At 41.7% G+C, this 19,141-nt stretch overlaps 2 protein-coding genes across 7 annotated transcripts in view; one reads left to right on the plus strand and one right to left on the minus strand.

Annotated features, from left to right (window-relative positions):
• The first annotated feature begins 3,862 nt into the window (after nt 1-3,862).
• On the plus strand, nt 3,863-15,824 carry TMUB2 (transmembrane and ubiquitin like domain containing 2). 4 transcript variants are annotated; one of them, XM_073004176.2, is made up of 4 exons: nt 3,918-3,981; nt 5,883-5,990; nt 9,171-9,731; nt 11,614-15,824. In XM_073004176.2, exons 3-4 carry the CDS (start codon nt 9,184-9,186, stop codon nt 11,966-11,968), a joined length of 903 nt encoding a protein of 300 aa, XP_072860277.2. In that variant the 5' UTR covers nt 3,918-3,981; nt 5,883-5,990; nt 9,171-9,183; the 3' UTR covers nt 11,969-15,824. The 4 variants fall into 4 exon arrangements, with proteins under 4 accessions (XP_020654956.3, XP_072860277.2, XP_078233943.1 ...); XM_020799297.3 differs by lacking the exon at nt 5,883-5,990 and having other exon boundaries at nt 3,863-3,981; XM_078377817.1 differs by lacking the exon at nt 5,883-5,990 and having other exon boundaries at nt 3,963-3,992.
• The window catches only part of ATXN7L3 (ataxin 7 like 3), a 29,746-nt gene continuing 25,373 nt past the window's right edge, over nt 14,769-19,141 (minus strand). For all 3 annotated transcript variants that reach the window (XM_020799320.3, XM_020799318.3, XM_078377816.1), the window contains exon 13: nt 14,769-17,929. In XM_020799320.3, coding sequence (XP_020654979.2) covers nt 17,778-17,929 — 152 coding nt within the window. In that variant the 3' untranslated portion in view covers nt 14,769-17,777. The remainder of the gene's footprint in view (nt 17,930-19,141) is intronic.

Genomic DNA, 19,141 nt, shown 5'->3' on the forward strand with positions numbered 1-19,141 from the left:
GCCCAACCAGGAGATGAAAAAAGTGATAAAGCACAAGTGGGAAAGTAGATGCTGTGTTTAATGAAAAGTAAAAGATTCATGGCTAAACAAATTCTTTGCTGGTCATCTTTGTAGTCATTCAGCAGTGTAGAAGAAAGGGAATTCACAGAACAGTGCCCCAGTTCCCAAGGAAGTGGTGGATAAGGAGAGGATGTTGCCACTGCCATTAAGCAGTGAGGTAGTTGCCTCAGCCAGCAGAGCACAGGGAGCTGCCTCCCCTTGCAATCTAGAAAACCAGCACTGTTACGTATTCTCAGCTTTCCAGAGCCAGCTATTTTTTGTAGAACCAACTCTGCACAGGCACCTGCTGCGTGGGATGTGATGGGCTACTGCAATCCCTGCCATCATATCATCATGATAGTCACATAGGGTGTGTATGTGTGTGGGGGGGGGGTCCACCGTGCTGTGTCCTTTCTCTCTTTCTTTGGCTTGAATTACTATATAAAATGCTGGAAATGTTTGTGTTCTGTCCCCAACCAAAATGAATCTTCCCCAGAAAGTTTGGCTTGGCCTCTTTTCCTAATTTCCACCTAGTTATTGGGATGGGCCTTATGAGGAAATAGCACAGATAAGGTTAACACCTGTAGCAGCAATTTTTGGACCAGGTCCAGCTGAGGATTATCTGTAAGTGGACCCAAAGCATTCTTTCCTTGCTTCCAGACAGATACTAGCTGGGAGAAGAAACAGGCTATACTGACAAGGTACTTGTCAGGCCCTATCTCCTCCTACTCAGGAGCTTTTCTCATCTATGAATGCCAAAGGATCAGAGGCAGGATGACAGAGTGGCAGTAGGGTGTTGAGCCACGCTATGTTGTTTGAAATCAGAATTGTTAATGGTTTCATATTCTACATACAGACCCTGTACTTACCCTCAGACCAAGCAAAATATGAGTTTTCTTAAAAGTGCAGACACTCTTTGCCTTGTTCCACAGCCAAAAGCAAAGAACATATCTACATATACATATCTAATATTCCATTATTGAGGAAGGTGCTAGAGTGGGTTGTGGTCTCTCAGCTCCAGGGGTTTCTGGATGAGACATAGTATCAAGATCCATTTCAATCTGGCTTCAGGGGAGACAGCTTTGGTCACCTTGGTGGATGACCTATGCTGGGAACTGGATAGATGTTCTTGGACTTCAGCTCCCAGAAATCCTGGCCATCCGAGGTGGTGGTGAAGGCTTCTGGGAGTTGTAGTCCAAGAACATCTGGAGGCCCAAGGTTGGGGACCACTGGGATAGGCGATCTGTGTCCCTGCTGGTTTTGCCGGACCTCTCAGGGGTTTTTGATACTATCAACCATAGTATCCTTCTGACTCATCTTTCTGGAATGGGACTTGGAGGCACTGTTTCATGGTCGCTCCAGTTCTTCCTGGAGGATAGAACTCAGAAGGTAGTGCTGGGGGATTCCTGTTCGAACACCCTGGTCACTGACCTGTGGGGTCCTTTCGGGGTTCTGTTTGTCTCTTATGTTATTTAACATCTACATAAAACCTCTGGGAGAGATTATCCATCTTTGGGGGGGGGGGAATGTCATCAATATGCTGATGACACCCAACTCTTACCTCTCCTTGCCACCTAAATCTGAGGAAGCTGCTTTGGCTCTAGATCAGTGTTTGGTATTAGTAATGGACTGTATGAGAGTGAATAAACTAAAAGTTATCCAGAAGAGACAGGTGCTTCTGGTCCGCTGAAAGGCAGATCATGGTATAGGGAGGCAGCCTGTACTGCATGGGGTTACACTCTCCCTGAAAAAACAAGTGTGCAGCTTGGGGGTGCTCCTGGATTTATCTCTGAGCCTAGATGCCCAGGTCTCAGCAGTGGACAGGAGTGAATTCGCACAATTAAAACCAGTGTGCCAGCTGCATCCATTTATTGAGATAGCTGATCTGGCCACTGTTACACACACCTTAGTTATTTCCCAGCTGGATCACTATAACATGCTCTATGTGGGGCTGCTGATTGAAAGTGTCAGAAAACCTCAGCAGGTCCAAAATGCAGCAGACAGATAGCTGACTGGGGCTGGTTACAGGGATCACATAAGCCCCGTTTTACAGCAGCTCCAGTGGCTGCCAATCAACTTCTGAGTCCAAACTATCTCCCATTATGAGCTGGCTCAGGTGATAAGATCATCAGGAAAGGCTTTTCTGTCAGTCCCACCACCTTCACAGGTGCATCTGATGGAGACACAGGAGCTGGCCTTTTCGGTTGGTCCTCCCAGACTTTGGAACTCCCCCCCCACCTGCAAAGGTGGCCAGACTGAACCCATCTTTGCTGTCCTTCCGCAAGCAGGCAAAGACTTTTTTCTTCAGGCAAGCCTTTCCTCAGTAACTAGCTGCCTGTTGTGTGCATTTTAGATGGATTATGTACTGTATTGCTGCTTTGACTGGTTTTTAGTACTAGTCTTTTCCATTTCTGTGTTTTCCTTTTCTCAGAATGGCATCCCCCCAGTTTAATATTTGTACTGTATACTTATTGTTCTTAGCTTTTAAAGATGTAAGCTACCTCTCTATATTCATTGTTCTTAACTTTAAATATTGTATTTTAATTATGTAAACTACCGTTGTATACTCATTGTTTCCAGTTTTAAATATTGTCTCTCAATGTTGTAAGCTGCCTTAGTTCCTTTTTAAGAAGAAAGGCAGAGTGAAAGTATTTTAAATAAATAAATACTCACCCCAAAGATAGAAAACTGGTCAATCAAGGCTCTGGTGGTGCCTTGGGGGTGGTATAGCACTGTTTCTTGCCTGGACTCAGATTGTAATACAGTGCTGTCAGAAGCAAATTCTGCAGTGTCTGTTGAAAGCGTAAACCACACATATTTCTTAGGAATCTAATTGACTAGGAATTATTTAGAAGAGCAACTGGATTGTCTTATCGCTCTCACACATTAAGTTTAAAAAAGTTCCCAAAACAGGGCAAAAAATAAGATATTTAAATACTAACCTCAGACCAGATGCCAGATTGAAAAGTAGCTATAGCAAGGAGAACATTTCCCCCTTCACATGTTTTGGCTGGACACTCCCATCTGTCTGCCCAATAAGGCCAATTGAAAGGATCATGGGTTTTCTATCACAAAACATTTGGCAGGCCAACAATAACCCACTCTCCAAATCAGAGTAATTATAGTGGCCTAATGAAAGAAAGAACAGTGTCATTTTTGGCTGGTGAAGTGGGAAAAGAACACTTTTGCCGCTCTGCAACATAATCAAGTGACAATATTGTAGCTTTTGAATTGGGGAGGGGGCTGGTTTTGTCTTCAAGTCCACACAATAAAGCACTCTAGTTTACAGTGTACAGGTTAGTAACATTTGGGGGGCGAGGCTTTTTTCTGCTACATTTCTCAGAATCACCCAGTCAACAAATACATCAGTTGGTTGGTGCATTCTGGGACTTGTAGTTCAAAACTTAATTTTCTTCATGTACTGCTAACGTGATCTACTTTCCCTTTCAGCCCATGTAAACCTGATTCGCTTTAAAATGCTCGAAGACTCGAAACAAATCAGATAGGATCTAAATAAGAGTTCAATTGAAAAAGCACGAGTTTCGATCTTTGTTGCCGTCCAGTGTACCTTAAGTTTTCTTTGTTTCTACGGAAATAGTTCTCAATAAGAAACGGACAGCATTAAAAATCCCGAAAGTTCTCAAACAGTTTCATTTAAGGGGCAAACGAAATCAACACTTTCTTCCGTGGCCTCCTACACTATTGGCGGAAATTAAAGAAAATGTAAATTTAATGTTAAAAAGAAGGGGAAAAATTATTGCTAAAATGGGTTAGCTCGGCGCGTAATGGATGCGTCATCAACCTATTCCGCAGCTGCTGCCATAGCAACGAACCTTCCAACATGGCAGCGTTTCGCGTGTTAAAATGACGTTGTCAGCGGTCATTGGTGACGTATCTCTCTGGTTAGGAGGGGGAAGAGGGAGAGACTCTGCGGAAGGGAAGGTGAGTGGCAGGTTTGTGCGCCCCCCCTCCCGATAAAGCCTCGGTTCCGCCCCTCCAACACCCCGGCCTTTAAAAATACCCCGTTCTGCTTCCTCCCTGCACTCTTGCGCCTTTGTCTAGTCCCGGTCGCAACCTCCCATAGGACCCTTTTTATGAGAGCCCTCTCCTCCCCCCCCCCGCCTTTATCACCACCACCGATTGTCATTGGGTTCTCTATAGGGGTTTCATCCTTTCCTCGTCTTGCTTAAACTGATTTTTCCCTGGGCTTTCGTTCACAGGTTATTTACCCTGCACCTTTTCATCAGTCTGGCTGTTCTATCTCCTTATAGGGCCTTTCAACTTCTTACGTCTGCACCTACCTAGGGCGCTTAAAAACAAAAAGAAACTTGTGATAATCCTAAAAGGAAGAAATGTGCACAGGTGGGCAACGTGCGGTTCTCCAGATGTTGGGGCGGAATTCCCACCAGCCATAAACAACACGGGCAATTTCTGTCCAGCAACATCTGGATGGAAAATTCTGCCCAACAACACCTGGAAGTCCACAAGTTGCCTTGTGCCTCTCAGATAGAGGAAGAAGCACCTAGGGCCAAGTAAGGGTTTATAATTCAATATTGGGGAGGTACATTTCACAGGACCTAGATTTAAACAGGAAATAAACAGGAGCAGCTCTTTAGATGAGGAAGAGTGGAGAACAGAAGTCTTAGGCATGTTGATCAAAGTACTTCTTGAAAGAGTGGGATAAGGAGAAACGCAGAGAACAGAAGACAGCCTCTGAAAAATAGGTTGTTGCAAATTTAAATAGCTCTTCAGTGAGGGCGCTTGTGGGCCTCCAGTTCCCATTGTCCTTTACTATTGGACATCTGCATGGGTACAGGTCCCCCAATCCTGGTTTAATTTCCTGTAGATATTTTCAGCTGTGTGTGAAAGGGTGCTTAGGATCAATTTTATGAATCACATTGGGATATTAATAAGTAAACCAACTGCTTTCTGACAGGCAAACAGCTTTTTCTGGCAGACACGTCAGTAGTAGGAACAGCTTAGCATGCTTCATTTGTACACGTTGAATTTCTTCTAAAGTTAGAAGAGTAACAAAGGTAGTAACTCTGCAGAGAGGAAAGGTATAACTGTGTCCTAGATCCACTACTCTACTCACTACACCACACTTCATTCAAGCCATTTAGAACATGGTTGTTGTTTTTGCTATGTGCCATCAAGTTGCCTTCAATTTATGGTGACCCTACGAATGAACAATCTCCAAAATGACCTGTCCTCAACTGTCCTGCTCAGCTTCTGTTTCCTTTTGGGAGTCAGTCCACTGTGTATTTGGTTTTCCTCTTTTCCTGCTGCCTTCCACCTTTCCCAGCATTGACTTTTCCAGAGAATCCCACCACCTTATGATGTGCCCAGAATAGGACAGCTTAAGTTCTGTCATTTTTGCCTCCAGAGATAGTTCAGGCTTGATTTGATCCAGGACTCACTTGTTAATCTTTCTATCTGCAAAGTTCTCCTCCAGCACCATATTTCAAACAAATAAAAGTTTGCTTGTCAGCTTTCTTAACTGTCTAGCTTTCATATCTTAACATGGTGATGGGGTTTGCAAGCATGTGGATGATCTTGAAACATCCTTACACTTCTAGTTCCTTCATAGCCACTCTTCCTAGTCTCAGTGTTCTTCATTAAAAGTTGAAATTGTCACCTTCAGATGGGCTAAAAAAGTTACATGAAAGCAGCACAGATTCCTGTTTCTGTGAACTCATCTACCTCTGGCACTTTCACAAAGAAACTCTGTTTTGTCACAAACCGGTTCTACAAATGGAAAATTCTGTTAATCTGGAGCAGTTTTATTACTTAGGCAGATCACAGTGGTGACGAGTTATTTTTGTTTCTATTTGGACGGGCAGATTAACATGGACAGAAGATTCTATGTATCTTAGGTTATAGTATAAAAACCTGAGCTTCATTGAACTAACAGTGGCTCTAGATCTTCTACTAGAACTAAAGCCCCCTTGGTAAGTAAAAAACAAAAAAGTCTTTGTGGTCATTGTAACCATGGGATAAATTCTTTAATTCCAATTCGGATAGAGCTCTTTAGATTTACAGGATGTACACTGTTGTTGATCAGTTTGCATTTATTTCAGCAGGTTGAGTCCTACTGAGGCCAACATTGGATTTAGCTCCATGAACTTGTATAACATACCAGCATTCGCTTCATGTAACAGCAGCTTGATACCTTGTAAAAACTGGGAAGTAGTCGGGTTAGGAATAGTTTTGAGAATAGGGGTTCAGTCTACTATGTCTTTCAAACTTGTAGGTTCACATTTTGATTAAAAGTAATGTGATTTGGGTTCCTAAGCAAGGCTTAAATTCATTGTTATAAAGGCATAGTATCTGTATTGTATCTTTGCCACTTGTAGAGAGTAGAATAAGCCTACCTTGTTGTGTACCTGCTCGTGAAGTAGCAACTGACCAGGGCAGAAGTGTTGAGGAAGTGGGTCACTTTTTCCTCTTTCTGTTGACTTTAGTGGGTCTTTCAACTAAGAAGTGGCCTTTAGCTATTTATATTAATTAATTGAATTTTTAAACTGGGAGAGAATTTGCTGTAATATCCTATGTCTGGGGTATGTTCACCTGATGCTGAACCAGAGGACCTCAGACAGTGTGTCATCCAAACAACAAACCTTCCTCTTGCTGGACTTCATGATCATTGTCATGAAAAAGATTCCTTTTGCGTTGTAGGCAGATGTATGCAGACAGAGGTACGTGCCTGTAGTAATTAATGGATGAAATATGGCATATGTTGGTGAACATAAATGGGCAGAGGCCAAGCTAGTCTGCTGATTTCTTAACTCTTTCATCACTAGAATATATTTAGTTTCTCAGTTAATAATTATTTATAGTTTATTGCTTACTAGCCAGTCAGAAATTTAACCCGTCTTAAAAGATGGTAGTTGACATTTAATATAAATACATATAAACAATCAGAAAAGCAGAAAATAATAAAATAAGCATTCTCAAGCAAGTATCAGGTTGTAAAATTAACTTGTAAAGATTGGTGAAGCAGGTGGTGAGCTCCATCTTTCCATGGCTCATTTAATGAATTTAGCAGTCCAATGGGATATGTAATAGTCTGTGCCAGTTAGCAGAAATAAAACTGTATATAAGGGGAAGTTGTTCTTAATCCAAGTGTTTAGTTAATCTTTACTGAGGCATCATGTATTTTCTATCCACTATTTTTTTTGTCTGTCATGTGTTTGTGATTTTATCTCAAAAGATGGGAGAGTTTGGAGGAATTTATTTTGTTTTTTTCTGAAGGTTTTAATTTTCTTGTTTAAGGTTATATTTTCATCTTTGTCATTTTCTTTATATCATCTTTAAATTTTTTGGCAATACAATGATGTCATTTTCTTATGCTTTTTATTTCTCACTTAAATAAATAGTTGTTGGCAATCCGGAAGTGCAGCCATGTAGGATACGTGTGAAACTCCATCTCCCAAGCTTATCCTGTTTTAAGTACTGTATCAATCAGATTGAAATTTCTTAGATATTGTCTCCCTCACATGCCAACAATATAAACTTCTGCCATTAATTTTCTTTGTGCATTCCCATTGCCAAGTTTTGCAAACTTTTGTGTGGGTTAAAGAAACAGATTTATCCTTATCAGCAGAAAGGATGTTTTTAAACCCATATGCATAAGAGAGGTTTTTGAGAAACCCTGTGTGAGTATAGCCTTTGCTATGATTATTTACTATTCAATTTATATCCTACTCATCCTCATAGAAACTCAGGGCAGTTAACAATCTATGTTAAAAGTACAAACCAGCATGTGGCTTTTAGGAGACTGGTAAAAATAATAGTTATAGTATATGTGTTCCATTTTAACATCTAATGTGTCTAGAAAAAAGGTAAGTGGCTTTGCTCCTGTTGTTGATGGTTTGCTGTTTTATAGTTATAGTTTTAATCATTTGCATTTTAATGTTTTTAATATTTCTTTCCCTAAGATTAAGATAAATATTTTGAAATTATTTTAGTGAACTGGAGGGCATTCTGTTTGTTTTAATCACAGCTGGTATATAAGTCTGAAAGCCAATTATAGCAAATAACTAACTCTACCTACACTTGGAATAAGGTTCTCTGTCACTGTTTCTCTGGGTCCTCTGTTCATTAGGCAGTGGCAGAGGCCTGTCAGAGACTGTAACCAAAAGTGGCAGATAAGACCAACATACTTATTATGCTTTGGTGTCTCAAATTTGTGCAGTCTTAGCTAGTTCGTTATGTACCCACTCACTAAGCTATCCAATCAGCATGTGTAGGTATCCAATAATTAGACGGGTTCCATAGAACTCGTCTAATTATTGGATACCTACACGTGCTGATTGGATAGCTTAGTGAGTTAGACATTTGGCTGCTGAGCCGGAGGTTGGGAATTTGATTCCCCACCGTGCCTCCTGTAAGCGGAGCCAGCCTGTGTGGCCTTGGGCAAGTTGCACAGTCCCAGGATGGCCCAAGAAGAAGGGAATTGTGAACCACTTCTGAGTATTCTCTACCTGGGAAACCTGGGGGGGAAAGGGTCACCATAAGTCAGAACTGACTTGGCGACACCTTCTTCTTCTGCTTGTTGTAGGCATAATCTTCGCCAGATTTCAAAGCTTTCAGCAGCAGAAGCAAGAAAAATAACTTTTAAAAACATTTGTGAATAAATATTAAAAGGTGTAGGAAATAACATGTCTTTCATTATGCAGTCCTAGCTGCTTATTGTTCTGCATAATTTGTTCCTCATAGTATTATCAATCTGTCAAGTGAAGATTTTAAGTTGCAGTACTTTGTTTATTGCCTGTTTATACTTGGATCTCCTCCCACCCCATATGAAGAAAGTCGTGTTCATTCCTATTTAAAGTTGGAAAACTGGAGTTGAGGTAACAGGTTACCCACAGCTCACTGAGCTCATAATTGAATGGCCCAAGTCTGCGAACTGTCCACTGAATCCCCGACACTGATATCTCACAGAAAAAGGGCAAACTGAATATGACCACAATCCTTGTGATGGTTATAAATAGCTGCCTCATTATTATTTTCCTCATGGTTTAATTGAGTGAGATATGAGACTGAAATCCTAGTCTGCTACCATTTCAGTTCATGTCCATCACCGGTCCAAAACCACAAGATTCAATCTTTGTCTTTTCCCTTTGTAGCTAAAGTCAAGGAATGGAGCCCCCTGAAGCAACCATGATTGAAGGTGTGGGAGATGAGGTAACAGTGGTGGCTGGCGTTGTGGTCCTTAGTATGGCCCTGGTTCTGGCATGGCTTTCCACATATGTTGCAGATGGCAGCAGTCATCTTCTGGGAACTATAGTGGCCACTGGAGATTCATCAGTGATCCACTTGAGCCCCATTGAACGATATGTAGGGAATTCAGTGTCTGAACAGTCAGAGCCCCAGGGTGCTACAGAAAGCACTGAAGAAAAGGCAGATGAAGGTCCTGCTTCTGACCCAAGCCCTGCAGCCGAACAAGGTGCAAGCAGCAGTGGTGCAGATACTGCTTTAGACCGTCTATTGGACATCCAGGGTGTGCCCCAGAGGACCTTTTCTATCGATCCTGTTTCTCAAGAGAACCAGAGTGTTTCACAAACAGTACCTGCTGTGGAGGAGTGTGAGCCAAACTCAGGCTTTATCAAGGTGCGCCTCAAATTCCTCAATGACACAGAAGAGGTGGCCACTGTGAAGCCAGAAGACACCATTGGCATCCTCAAAAGGTGAGTATCTTTGTATATGAAAAATAATCCTGATGCCTTTTTCTGTTTCCTGAAGAATGGCTCTGGGTGGCTAAGTTTTGTAAAGCCCCCTCAATGCAAGACATAAAATTACATGAGTTGCAAAAATCTGAAGTGTTGCAACCACAGATTATCAGTGATTTTGCAGTTAAGGCAAGCAATGCTGAAGTCCTGTGCACACGTAAGTGTGGAGTGTGTCCCATTGAAATGAGTGGGACTCAACTTTTGCAAACATATGTATATGATAGCATTGTGAGAAAATCTGGTTTGTTTGAACCAATACCTTAATAATGCTAAACTACTAACAAAGTTAAAGTCAGGAGTAGTATTTTCACAGGTAGATTGTAAATAGATTTATTCAAACCATTAAAAAGTGTAGTTTGATGAATGGGACATGAAATGTCAAATAAGTGCAGTTGTTGATTGTTAAAAGAATCTATTGTGTTAAAAAATCCATTGTGCAGAAGAAAGAAGTTTTGGCATATGTTAATTGCACAGGTACCAAAAACTCTGGTGCCAGTACACCAAACATCTGGCTAGTCCCATGTAAATCTGTTATGTGAAAAATAGATTGATCTTGATCCTCTGAAAAATTCTGGGAACTAGCACCAGATTTGAAATATTTGTCTAGCCCTCCTCTGGCTGATACAAACGTTGCATTAACAGGAAGGCGGGTGTAGGAGTCTTTCTGCATCCTGACTGATAATAGAATGAGGCACCAATAGTAGCATTTGTGTCTTGAAACAAACTCTTCAGGCATTGATGGAGGTATCCATGGGGAAAAGAGGAAATGATTCCAGTGGTTCTCTTATCAGTGGGATCCAAGGGCAGAATATAGTTGATGTTTTGCACACACGGAAAGGCAATTGCACATCAGGTTTTCCCCCTCTGGTATGCCCTTTGTAATGTAGCTGATTGCATGAAGGGGAGCCTACTAAATAGGGGAAACACATAGTTAAGTAAGTGGATTCTGCTCCAAGTGTGTTATCTTTCCGATATAAAAGTTGCATCCTTACTCTAGAGTGGATTGTTTGAAAACAAAGATGCAAAGGGCCAGGGAAGGGGTAATGAACAGGGTATAAGAATGTAACAGATTAAATGCTGTCTGTTTTAGGCACAAGATCCAGTATCTTATTTGCTAATCCCAAATAGGCTAGACCTATTGACTCACTGGGTTTTACATATGTGAGTTGAGACGAGCAGTAGGATATTTGGCACTGTATATGTAGCTGGCTGACTTTCATTTGTTCCCATCACTTCCCAGTACTCTAAAACTGACCAGAAGAACTTAGGCATGAGTCTCAGTCTTTGTTTTCTCTCTACACTCTCATTTCTTTTCTTAGAGATTTGCTGGCTACTGGTGGAACATAGTGAGGGAAGCCTTGAATGATTCAAGTAGGGTGTTTGGAAGAAACTACTGCACTGTATGCTGTGTGGACAGTGATCATTCTTAAGTCCTGACCAGGTTGACTAGGAAGGGACTTGTTATACAATATTAGCATCTCTGTTGACAGAGGATAGAGCCACAGACTGCAGCCTTGGCCTCTGTGGGGTTTTCCTCCCTTGTTCCAAGCACTTCCCATTCCAGTTTTCATATTCCCTCTGGCATATTTTCAAAGCATTGTGTTGTATCTTGGTTTGGACAGCAAGCGTCCCAGTGTGGGTAGTGAGGTATTTAAGCAAGCATGGCCAACTGTGGATATCCAGATGTTTTTAGACAGCAGCTTTTCAATCCCTTCCCATTGGCTATGCTCACTATAGGCCAAAACACCTGGAGGCCAGAAATTGGCTACTTTTGCTCTGAAGTATTGTATCGACATTTTCTCTGACTGACATGTTTATCACTTGTTTCTTCTTTTTAAAGCAAGTACTTCCCAGGCCAGGAGAATCAGATGAAGTTTATCTACCGAGGCCAACTTCTCCAAGACCAGGCACGGACTCTTCGTTCTCTCAATATCCTGGATAATTGTGTCATCCATTGCCACCTCTCTCAGACCACTCCTTCTGCCGTGCCTGACACAATGGCTCCACCCTCAGAAGCAGGGGGGTTCGTTCTGAACATGGGCAACCTGATGATTCCCGTTTTTATGGTGATGCTGGCAGTCATCTGGTATTTCCGCATCAACTACCGACAGTTATTTACAGCTCCTGCCACTATTTCTTTAGTTGGGGTGACTGTATTTTTTAGTTTCCTTATTTTTGGAATGTACGGACGATGAGCTCCAGTGAGGGAGCAGAAAGAGCTCTCAGTTTTACCTTTAGCCTGATTGCTCTTGGTTTTGTACTTTCACTTAATCCTGTAAGTTACAGGAAAAGCTTTTATCCAGAAATTCTATACTAACAGAGGGAAAACCTCCACAGACCCTTTGATTTAAAATTTTTACTTAATTTCTACCTTTTCGTTAGCCAACACACTTGAATACTTTTGAAGACTGATGGTAGAAGAAACTGGGACAGATACAGAAGAGTGAGGCAGCATGGATTGCTATATTGTCACACTATCTGTCCAAGCAGTTCTTTGATCTGAATCATTACAAGCATTACTCTCACATTATTTGGCTTTTATGCCTTTAGAAGTAATTTGTCTATAGTCACTGATTTTTTTTCTTCAAAGCTATGAAGATTTGGAACTAGCTGATCATTTTAGAGCATGATTGTACTGAAGTCCCGTTCCTGTCCTTATATTCTTGGATGTCTTCTGAGCCTTATAATAGACAAAATGGGCTTTAGGCTTAATTATTTGCCTATTTAATTTGTTGCTACATTGGGAAGAATCACCTTGGCACATGCTGCTTCTATCCTTTTCCATTGTGACCAATTACATTGCAGTAATATGATGCATTAGTGCTCTCTCCACAAAGGTCAGCCTTTCTATCTGTAACTTTTTACCCTCTGTTGAATGGATGGAATGTGTGCCTTCTCCCTTCCATGCGCTGAGACACATGCATCTTGGAAACAAGTATTAGCTATGTTCTGAAGATACCTGCCCACATTTGCGTAACTGTGTACTCCAGCCTTAGAGAGCTGCCCATCCTTGTGCTGTAGGAAGAAAGGGCCTTGTCAAAGAGGATTCTTTGCAAATGTGGACTTGTAAGAATGCAATTAGTAAACCAAGATAGCCTGCCTGGAGCACCTCTTGTTGGCTAGAGGAAGAAGTATCAGCTGGGCCTTCTGTCCCTTTTTAATTGCCAAGGGGGTGTGGAAAAAATCTAGCATGTCCCTGCCAGTTCAGACTGGCTGTTATCTGGATTTATGAACACTGTTCATCATAGGGGGTGGCAATTTCCTTTGTTTTTATATTACATGTGCTTAATACTTATGGAAAGTATTAAAGCCAAAGGTATCTTTTTGGAATTCACTGCAACTGTCAAGAGACAGAGCTAGAAGAAATAGTTAATGGTATTTTCCATTGTGTCTTCCATTAGAGAAATGCTGCTGACATAAAAATCTGAATGGGTAAATTAAATCACTCAGCTTGCTTTTGAATGGCAAGAATTATTACATTTCTAGATATTGTTGCATAGATAAGCTTGAACTGCAGAGCAAACATTTCTGATGCAGTTATCAGTGCCAGGTAAGTTTCTCAATCCTGAAAATGAATCCTTAATATTTCTTTTACTACTGCTTTGGCTTATAAAATCAAGGTGTTTGTAAAAATGTTGCCAGTAATAAGGGTTGAAGTAAACTTGCGCTTGACATCTGTTGCCTGAAATGTATTTTACTTCTAAAATCTATCCATTTTACATGATTTTATTTTCATCTGTGTTGTCCAGATTTGCTTGTAGCTGAAGAGGAAGGAGCCCTTTTAAGGGACCACTACACTGGTCATCCATGACAAATAAGAATCCCCTCCAAGTGAATAGAAATTATAAATTCTGAGCACTCCTCTTTTTGTCACAGTTTATAACTTTAGTTTCTGATTACTAATTTTCTATAAACTTAATTGTAAAACCCTTGGAGGGCTGAGGGTTCGACCTAATGTGTCTTTTCAAACCACTGCATCTGGCAAGTACACAAGCCTTACAAGTTTGTACATGATGTGGAACCAGTGCAGGGAGCCTGTGGCCACCAGATAGTTGCCACCTCTTAGCATCTCTAGTACTTATGACTAGTGGGCAGGAATACAGTAATGGAATTTCACCATTTGGAGGGCCTGGGGGTTCCCCATGCCTGATCTAGACTGTTTTCTGGTAAGATTTACAAAAGCACTAGGACCTTTTCTCAAACATGGATCCCTTAAGAGATTTTCAAATATATGTGCTATCACTATTGGCCATGGTGGATGAGGCTGTGACAATATTGTTTCAAACTAACTTCCCCACTTTGGAAAAAGCTATGTGTATCAAAAAAAGCTGAACTTCTGCCACCTGGATAACATAGTTCAGCAAAACCCTTATTAGCTCAATGGCATAAGGCACTTAACAAAGCACTCCTCTGGCTTCTGAAATGGCAGCAGGTGCTGGTTATATTTTCAGGCCTCTTTTATGTTCCTTTTACAGATATTTGTAGCATATATTTTTCATGTACAGAAGTGAGTCCTCATGTTGCCCTGCCAAATTGTACTCTGGATTTTATTTCCAATAAAAAGCCTTTGTCTAGTACTGTACCCTAAAAGAGGAGCTTTGGCCTGAGGTGACAGAGATGCTATACAGGATCCTGAGATATGTGTGGTGTAGTACACTAGGACTCTGGAGAACAAGGTTTGAATCCCGACTCAGCCATGAAAACTCACTGGGGGAATGGAACTGATAAAACCACTCCTTTAATATCCACTTACCTTGAAAACCCTATTAAGAGTTGCTGTTAGTTCTGACTTCATGGCACATCACACATACACACCACATACATACAATGGTTCCACATCTCGTAGTATTCAGTCTTTCCTGTAACATCAGAAATATTAGGGCTGGATTTTATTTACCACTCCAGATCATGCGCCTGCTATACTGTATTTTAAGATGATGTAGGACACTTTGCAAGCAATTTCTTATCCATTAGAGCCAAGAACCTGAACAGATACCAAGCAGAGTTGCAGTTTATTTACACAGGCATGCCACAATCCATGGATGGGCAGAAAAAAAATTACAGATTTGACAGTTTTTCTTAAATCTACCTACCTACCTGTACAAGCTGAGATTACATACACAAAACAAGAAAATTTTAAAAAATCAGACCACAGTACAGTACTTACGTCAATGATTCTGCACGCTTTCAAAAATATCACATAGGTGCAGTTTGTATGTCATTATCAACAAATTAAAAAAACCTCTCATCAGTCCATTCATGATAGAATACAGTTTTTTTTTCAAGTGAAACAGGCCTACCTTAAAAAATAAAGGGTGCAAGTGCAGATACAGAGCCATATATAAAAAGACCTGTGTCCTCTCCCCACTGGGAAATGAATGTTCAAAAGTCCTCAGATGCTACACTTCCAAAGCTGTCTACAGCATAACTCTGAATGCTTCAGTTGCAACATGGAAGCAGAGCAAAGATCTAGTCTCACTCTGGCCATCTTTGCAGTTATACAGAATATACCGTAAGTCAAGGCAGCCAGAAGTTTTATGGGTATGAAATTTAAACTGTAGCTACTGGTTGTCAAGCAGAGAGGAGTAACTGATTCTGGTCAGAATCAAAGTCTCTCTCCTCTCTCCACAATCCCTTTCCCCTCTTGGAAAGATTCAATTCAGACTAAACAGTTCAGAAACCTGTCTGATGCATGTAAGAAATGTTTCTCAGAATACTAAATCATGTTTTCTGAAACTTCATAAAGCATAATAGGAAGTCTTGGTTTCCAGAGAATGGTGACATGTTTTTCAGACTGTAAAATGAAAAAATGGGTCACATTTTGCAAAGAAAGGTGTTGAACAAATGATGTAGAGAATTCCATCTCAGCACTAGGCTTCCTACCCGTTTGGCAAAAGCAATCACAGACCTTTAGCGCAAGGAAGCAAAGAGCAGGACGGAAAAGGAAGTGTGGGGCGGGGGGAAACCCTAATCAAATCTTGATAGGGTCAACTTGTTGCATAGGCTACTCACACCTGATACAATGGAGCCATCGTTAGTCCCATGTCCTCTCTGTTTAGTGGCTGCAGGTACCAAAGATCTAGCAGCTCTGCAGTAACCTAAGATAACACTACAGACAAGATTTGAAACTCCACAGCCTCTTAAAGAACCAGGAAACTTGTAGGAGGTCCACAGGGGACAAAGCCACCTTTAGAGTCTCTCAACACAGCTCAGTGTGCAACAATGGTGTGATGCAGCAAGATTGTAGGAGGTGACGGCTGTGGATTTTTGTAATGGCAGATACGTGCACTTAGCAGGCTTTTTCAATAAAACAACTAAGAGAAGGCGGGCTGCATTCTGTGGAAGAGATGGACAGCAGAGAAGAATGCAGAAGACATTCCTTTGTGTGTGTGCAGCAGCAGTTGTGTGGCTTGTGCAGACCTTTTTCGGGCAGCACATAACCTTTTTCAGCTCTAAAGCTTAAGATTCAGGAAAAGGTACAGAGGAAAGGACCCATGTATATTGCAAGGCAGCCACAGCCAGAAGTCGCTTTGAAACGTCAATCCTCCATTCAGACAATTTAGGACCACCATGATTTATAGCACTAGATTTAAAACTGCCGTTGTTTAGTAATTTGTAGAAAGAATAAAACCAGAGGCAGGAATAGATGGGGAGGTATGAAAAAGAGACAGCAGTAACAGTGCCCTGAAAACACCTCCTTTCTCCCACTGCATGCTTTTTTTCTTTTTTAGATCTGTTGACAGATTCAACACAAATAACTCTGTCCCTTACACATATGGTGGGAGAAAAGGATTGAGCATAACAGACCACACCACAGCTCTCCCACCTGGCCTCCATGAGCCTATTCTATGGGGTGTGAAGTAGAGCTGTTTTAAAATTCAACATTCGGATATACCAGCCACTTTTCCGGCACAAAGAAGATTCATACTTACGTTCAAGAGGAGGATAGAGCAATTACTGTGAGTGTTCAAATACTGGCTGCTTGTCAGGTTTGGGCAAATGTAGATTTGAGCCCAGTCCACACGTTAAGACATCAAGGACTGCACTCGATTCCTGACATGCATGCACTGGGAGAAGTGTCCATATTATCACAACCATTCTTAATGCTGCTTCATACAAAATCCTTGAAATATCACAGATGATGAAGTGGACACCATATGCAAAGGGACTAACTGTGAGAGTAGCAACATCATTCCAAACATATTTGTCCCTCCCTGATATACTCAGCACAGATATCCATGGATGGCCATGATGCTCAAGGCGCAGGGCAGACCAGCAGCTACAGAACCAACCTTCTGAAAAAACAGAATGCTGTGAAAGCTCTGAGAGGAAAAGGCCAACTCAAGAATCTCATGCCACGTCTTGTGACAAAAAAAGGAGACCACTGCAGCAGATACTCTTAAGAGGGAAGAGGCAGGCACTGGAGGGCAGCAGCCTTTCTCCATTCCTGCACAGGCCCTTTAATTCCCTTCGAAACCAGAACAAATGGCCACAGGCAGACACACACATACATACATACACACACACACACACACACGCACATTTGTGCATACCTCCCAACCTGCCCAGTCAGTCTCTAGAGTTGCTAAGCGACACAATGCCACCATATATATAGTCATGATTGAACATCCATTAACATCACAATAAATAGACGTGTTGAATCGGGGAGGGGAGGGATGGAGAATGGCTACCCCTTGATGCGTGGAGGCATGGTCCATTTGGAAGGTGCCTCAAATCACTGCCACCCCTTTTCTCCAGAAGAGGTGGGCGCTCCAAAGCAGTCTGTTTCTTCTGTGCCATGTCAAGTGCACATGAGTGTGGGAGGCTTGAGAAGGGGAAACATGCAGCCATCTCTCTTTCACAGTTTTTTTTTTTTTCTTTTCTTAAAAAAAAGTATATGTGAGAGAGTGCATGAAAGACACAATCCAGCTCCTTTCCCATGAACTGTGTCTGAAGGGTGCTGGGGCACATCCCTGGCTCATTTTTTCCTCATCCCAGCATAATTCAGTTGATGTCGTCGTAAAGGCTGGGAGTGGGAGGTGCAAGTGGTTTTGGCTTCAGTTTCTTCTTACTGGAGCTCATTCCTGGAGCACCTCCAACCAGGCTCATGTGCGGTTTCTTCTTTTTGGTTTTTCGGGACTCTGAGTTGTTTGTACCTAGGTCAGGAAGAAGAAAGCTGCATGTAGGGCCTTGTACAGGGAAAACACCTTGTCACTCCCTACTCTTTTCCATATCAACATCTTCAGTTTTGCTATCCAGATATGCTTTCCCCTGTACTCCATTTCCTGGAACACAATCAGGTATATGTAACCTCTTTGACATAAGAATGTCAGATAAAACACACATACCACCTTCACTGACAACTTCCGGGTTTGAAGCAATATATTTTAATTGGTTAAGTCTATGGCATGTTAAGCCTATGGCCTATTTGTAAACATGAGGATGGTTTCAGTATGATCCATTCAAGAGACTCTAGCCAAATATATAAACTGCACCCATAGAGAATGAGGTGGGCAATCTGTGGTCCTTGCTCTGATCTCATGTGGTCCTGAGTCTGATTTAAAAAAACCATGCAATTGATTGATTCTGGCCTGTCTGAGATGATCTACTCCTTTCCCAGCCGCATATACTAGGTGGGAAGAAGATGATGCAGGGAAAAAAAAGAGGTGGTCTTGTCTACTTTTGTCTTTACGTAAGCAACCACTAGCTTCAGTCCAGCTGATTTCAGGCACCTGGCCCCCCCCCAAGTTATTCGATCTTTCAAGTGTTGGTCCATTGCACATAAGCCTCCATTTACTATACTGCCTCCTGTGTTTAATCCTCTTCTTCTTGCCTCTGTTTTCTTCCATGATGTAGCGTATAGCTGTGGATTTCTACCTGTCTACACAAGGGTCGGAAACCTATGCTATCCAAATATTTAACTACAACTCCCGCCATTCCTCATCACTGGCCATGTCACCTGGGCAAAAGGGAGTAGGAGTCCAAGAACACATGGTGGTTATCCACCCTTGTCCTGTTTACCGGGAACTCTTGCCACACTGACTTAATCCGCCATCAATTCCCTCAGTGTAGCAGAATTCTCTGTAAAGAAGGGATGCCAGTGAAATTTATGGTGCTCAGCCATTATGCTGCTGTCCATCAGAGGAGATGCAACAGTAAAGATCGGTTTTGTGGGACTTAGCAAACGTAATCAAAACAAATCCTTCTGAAAAGATTTCTAGCTTCTATGGCTAAATAGACAGGCTGAGAAGGACACACAGTGGACAAATCCTGGCCAAATTTCAACAGGTGGGTGCGAGTAGGTAGGAATGTCACAAATATGCCACAATTCCCAGCAGCCAGCGCTTTCTTGACCTTGTTCCTCCTAT

This window comes from Pogona vitticeps, chromosome 6 (genome assembly GCF_051106095.1).
Source record: "Pogona vitticeps strain Pit_001003342236 chromosome 6, PviZW2.1, whole genome shotgun sequence".
NCBI lineage: Eukaryota > Metazoa > Chordata > Lepidosauria > Squamata > Agamidae > Pogona > Pogona vitticeps.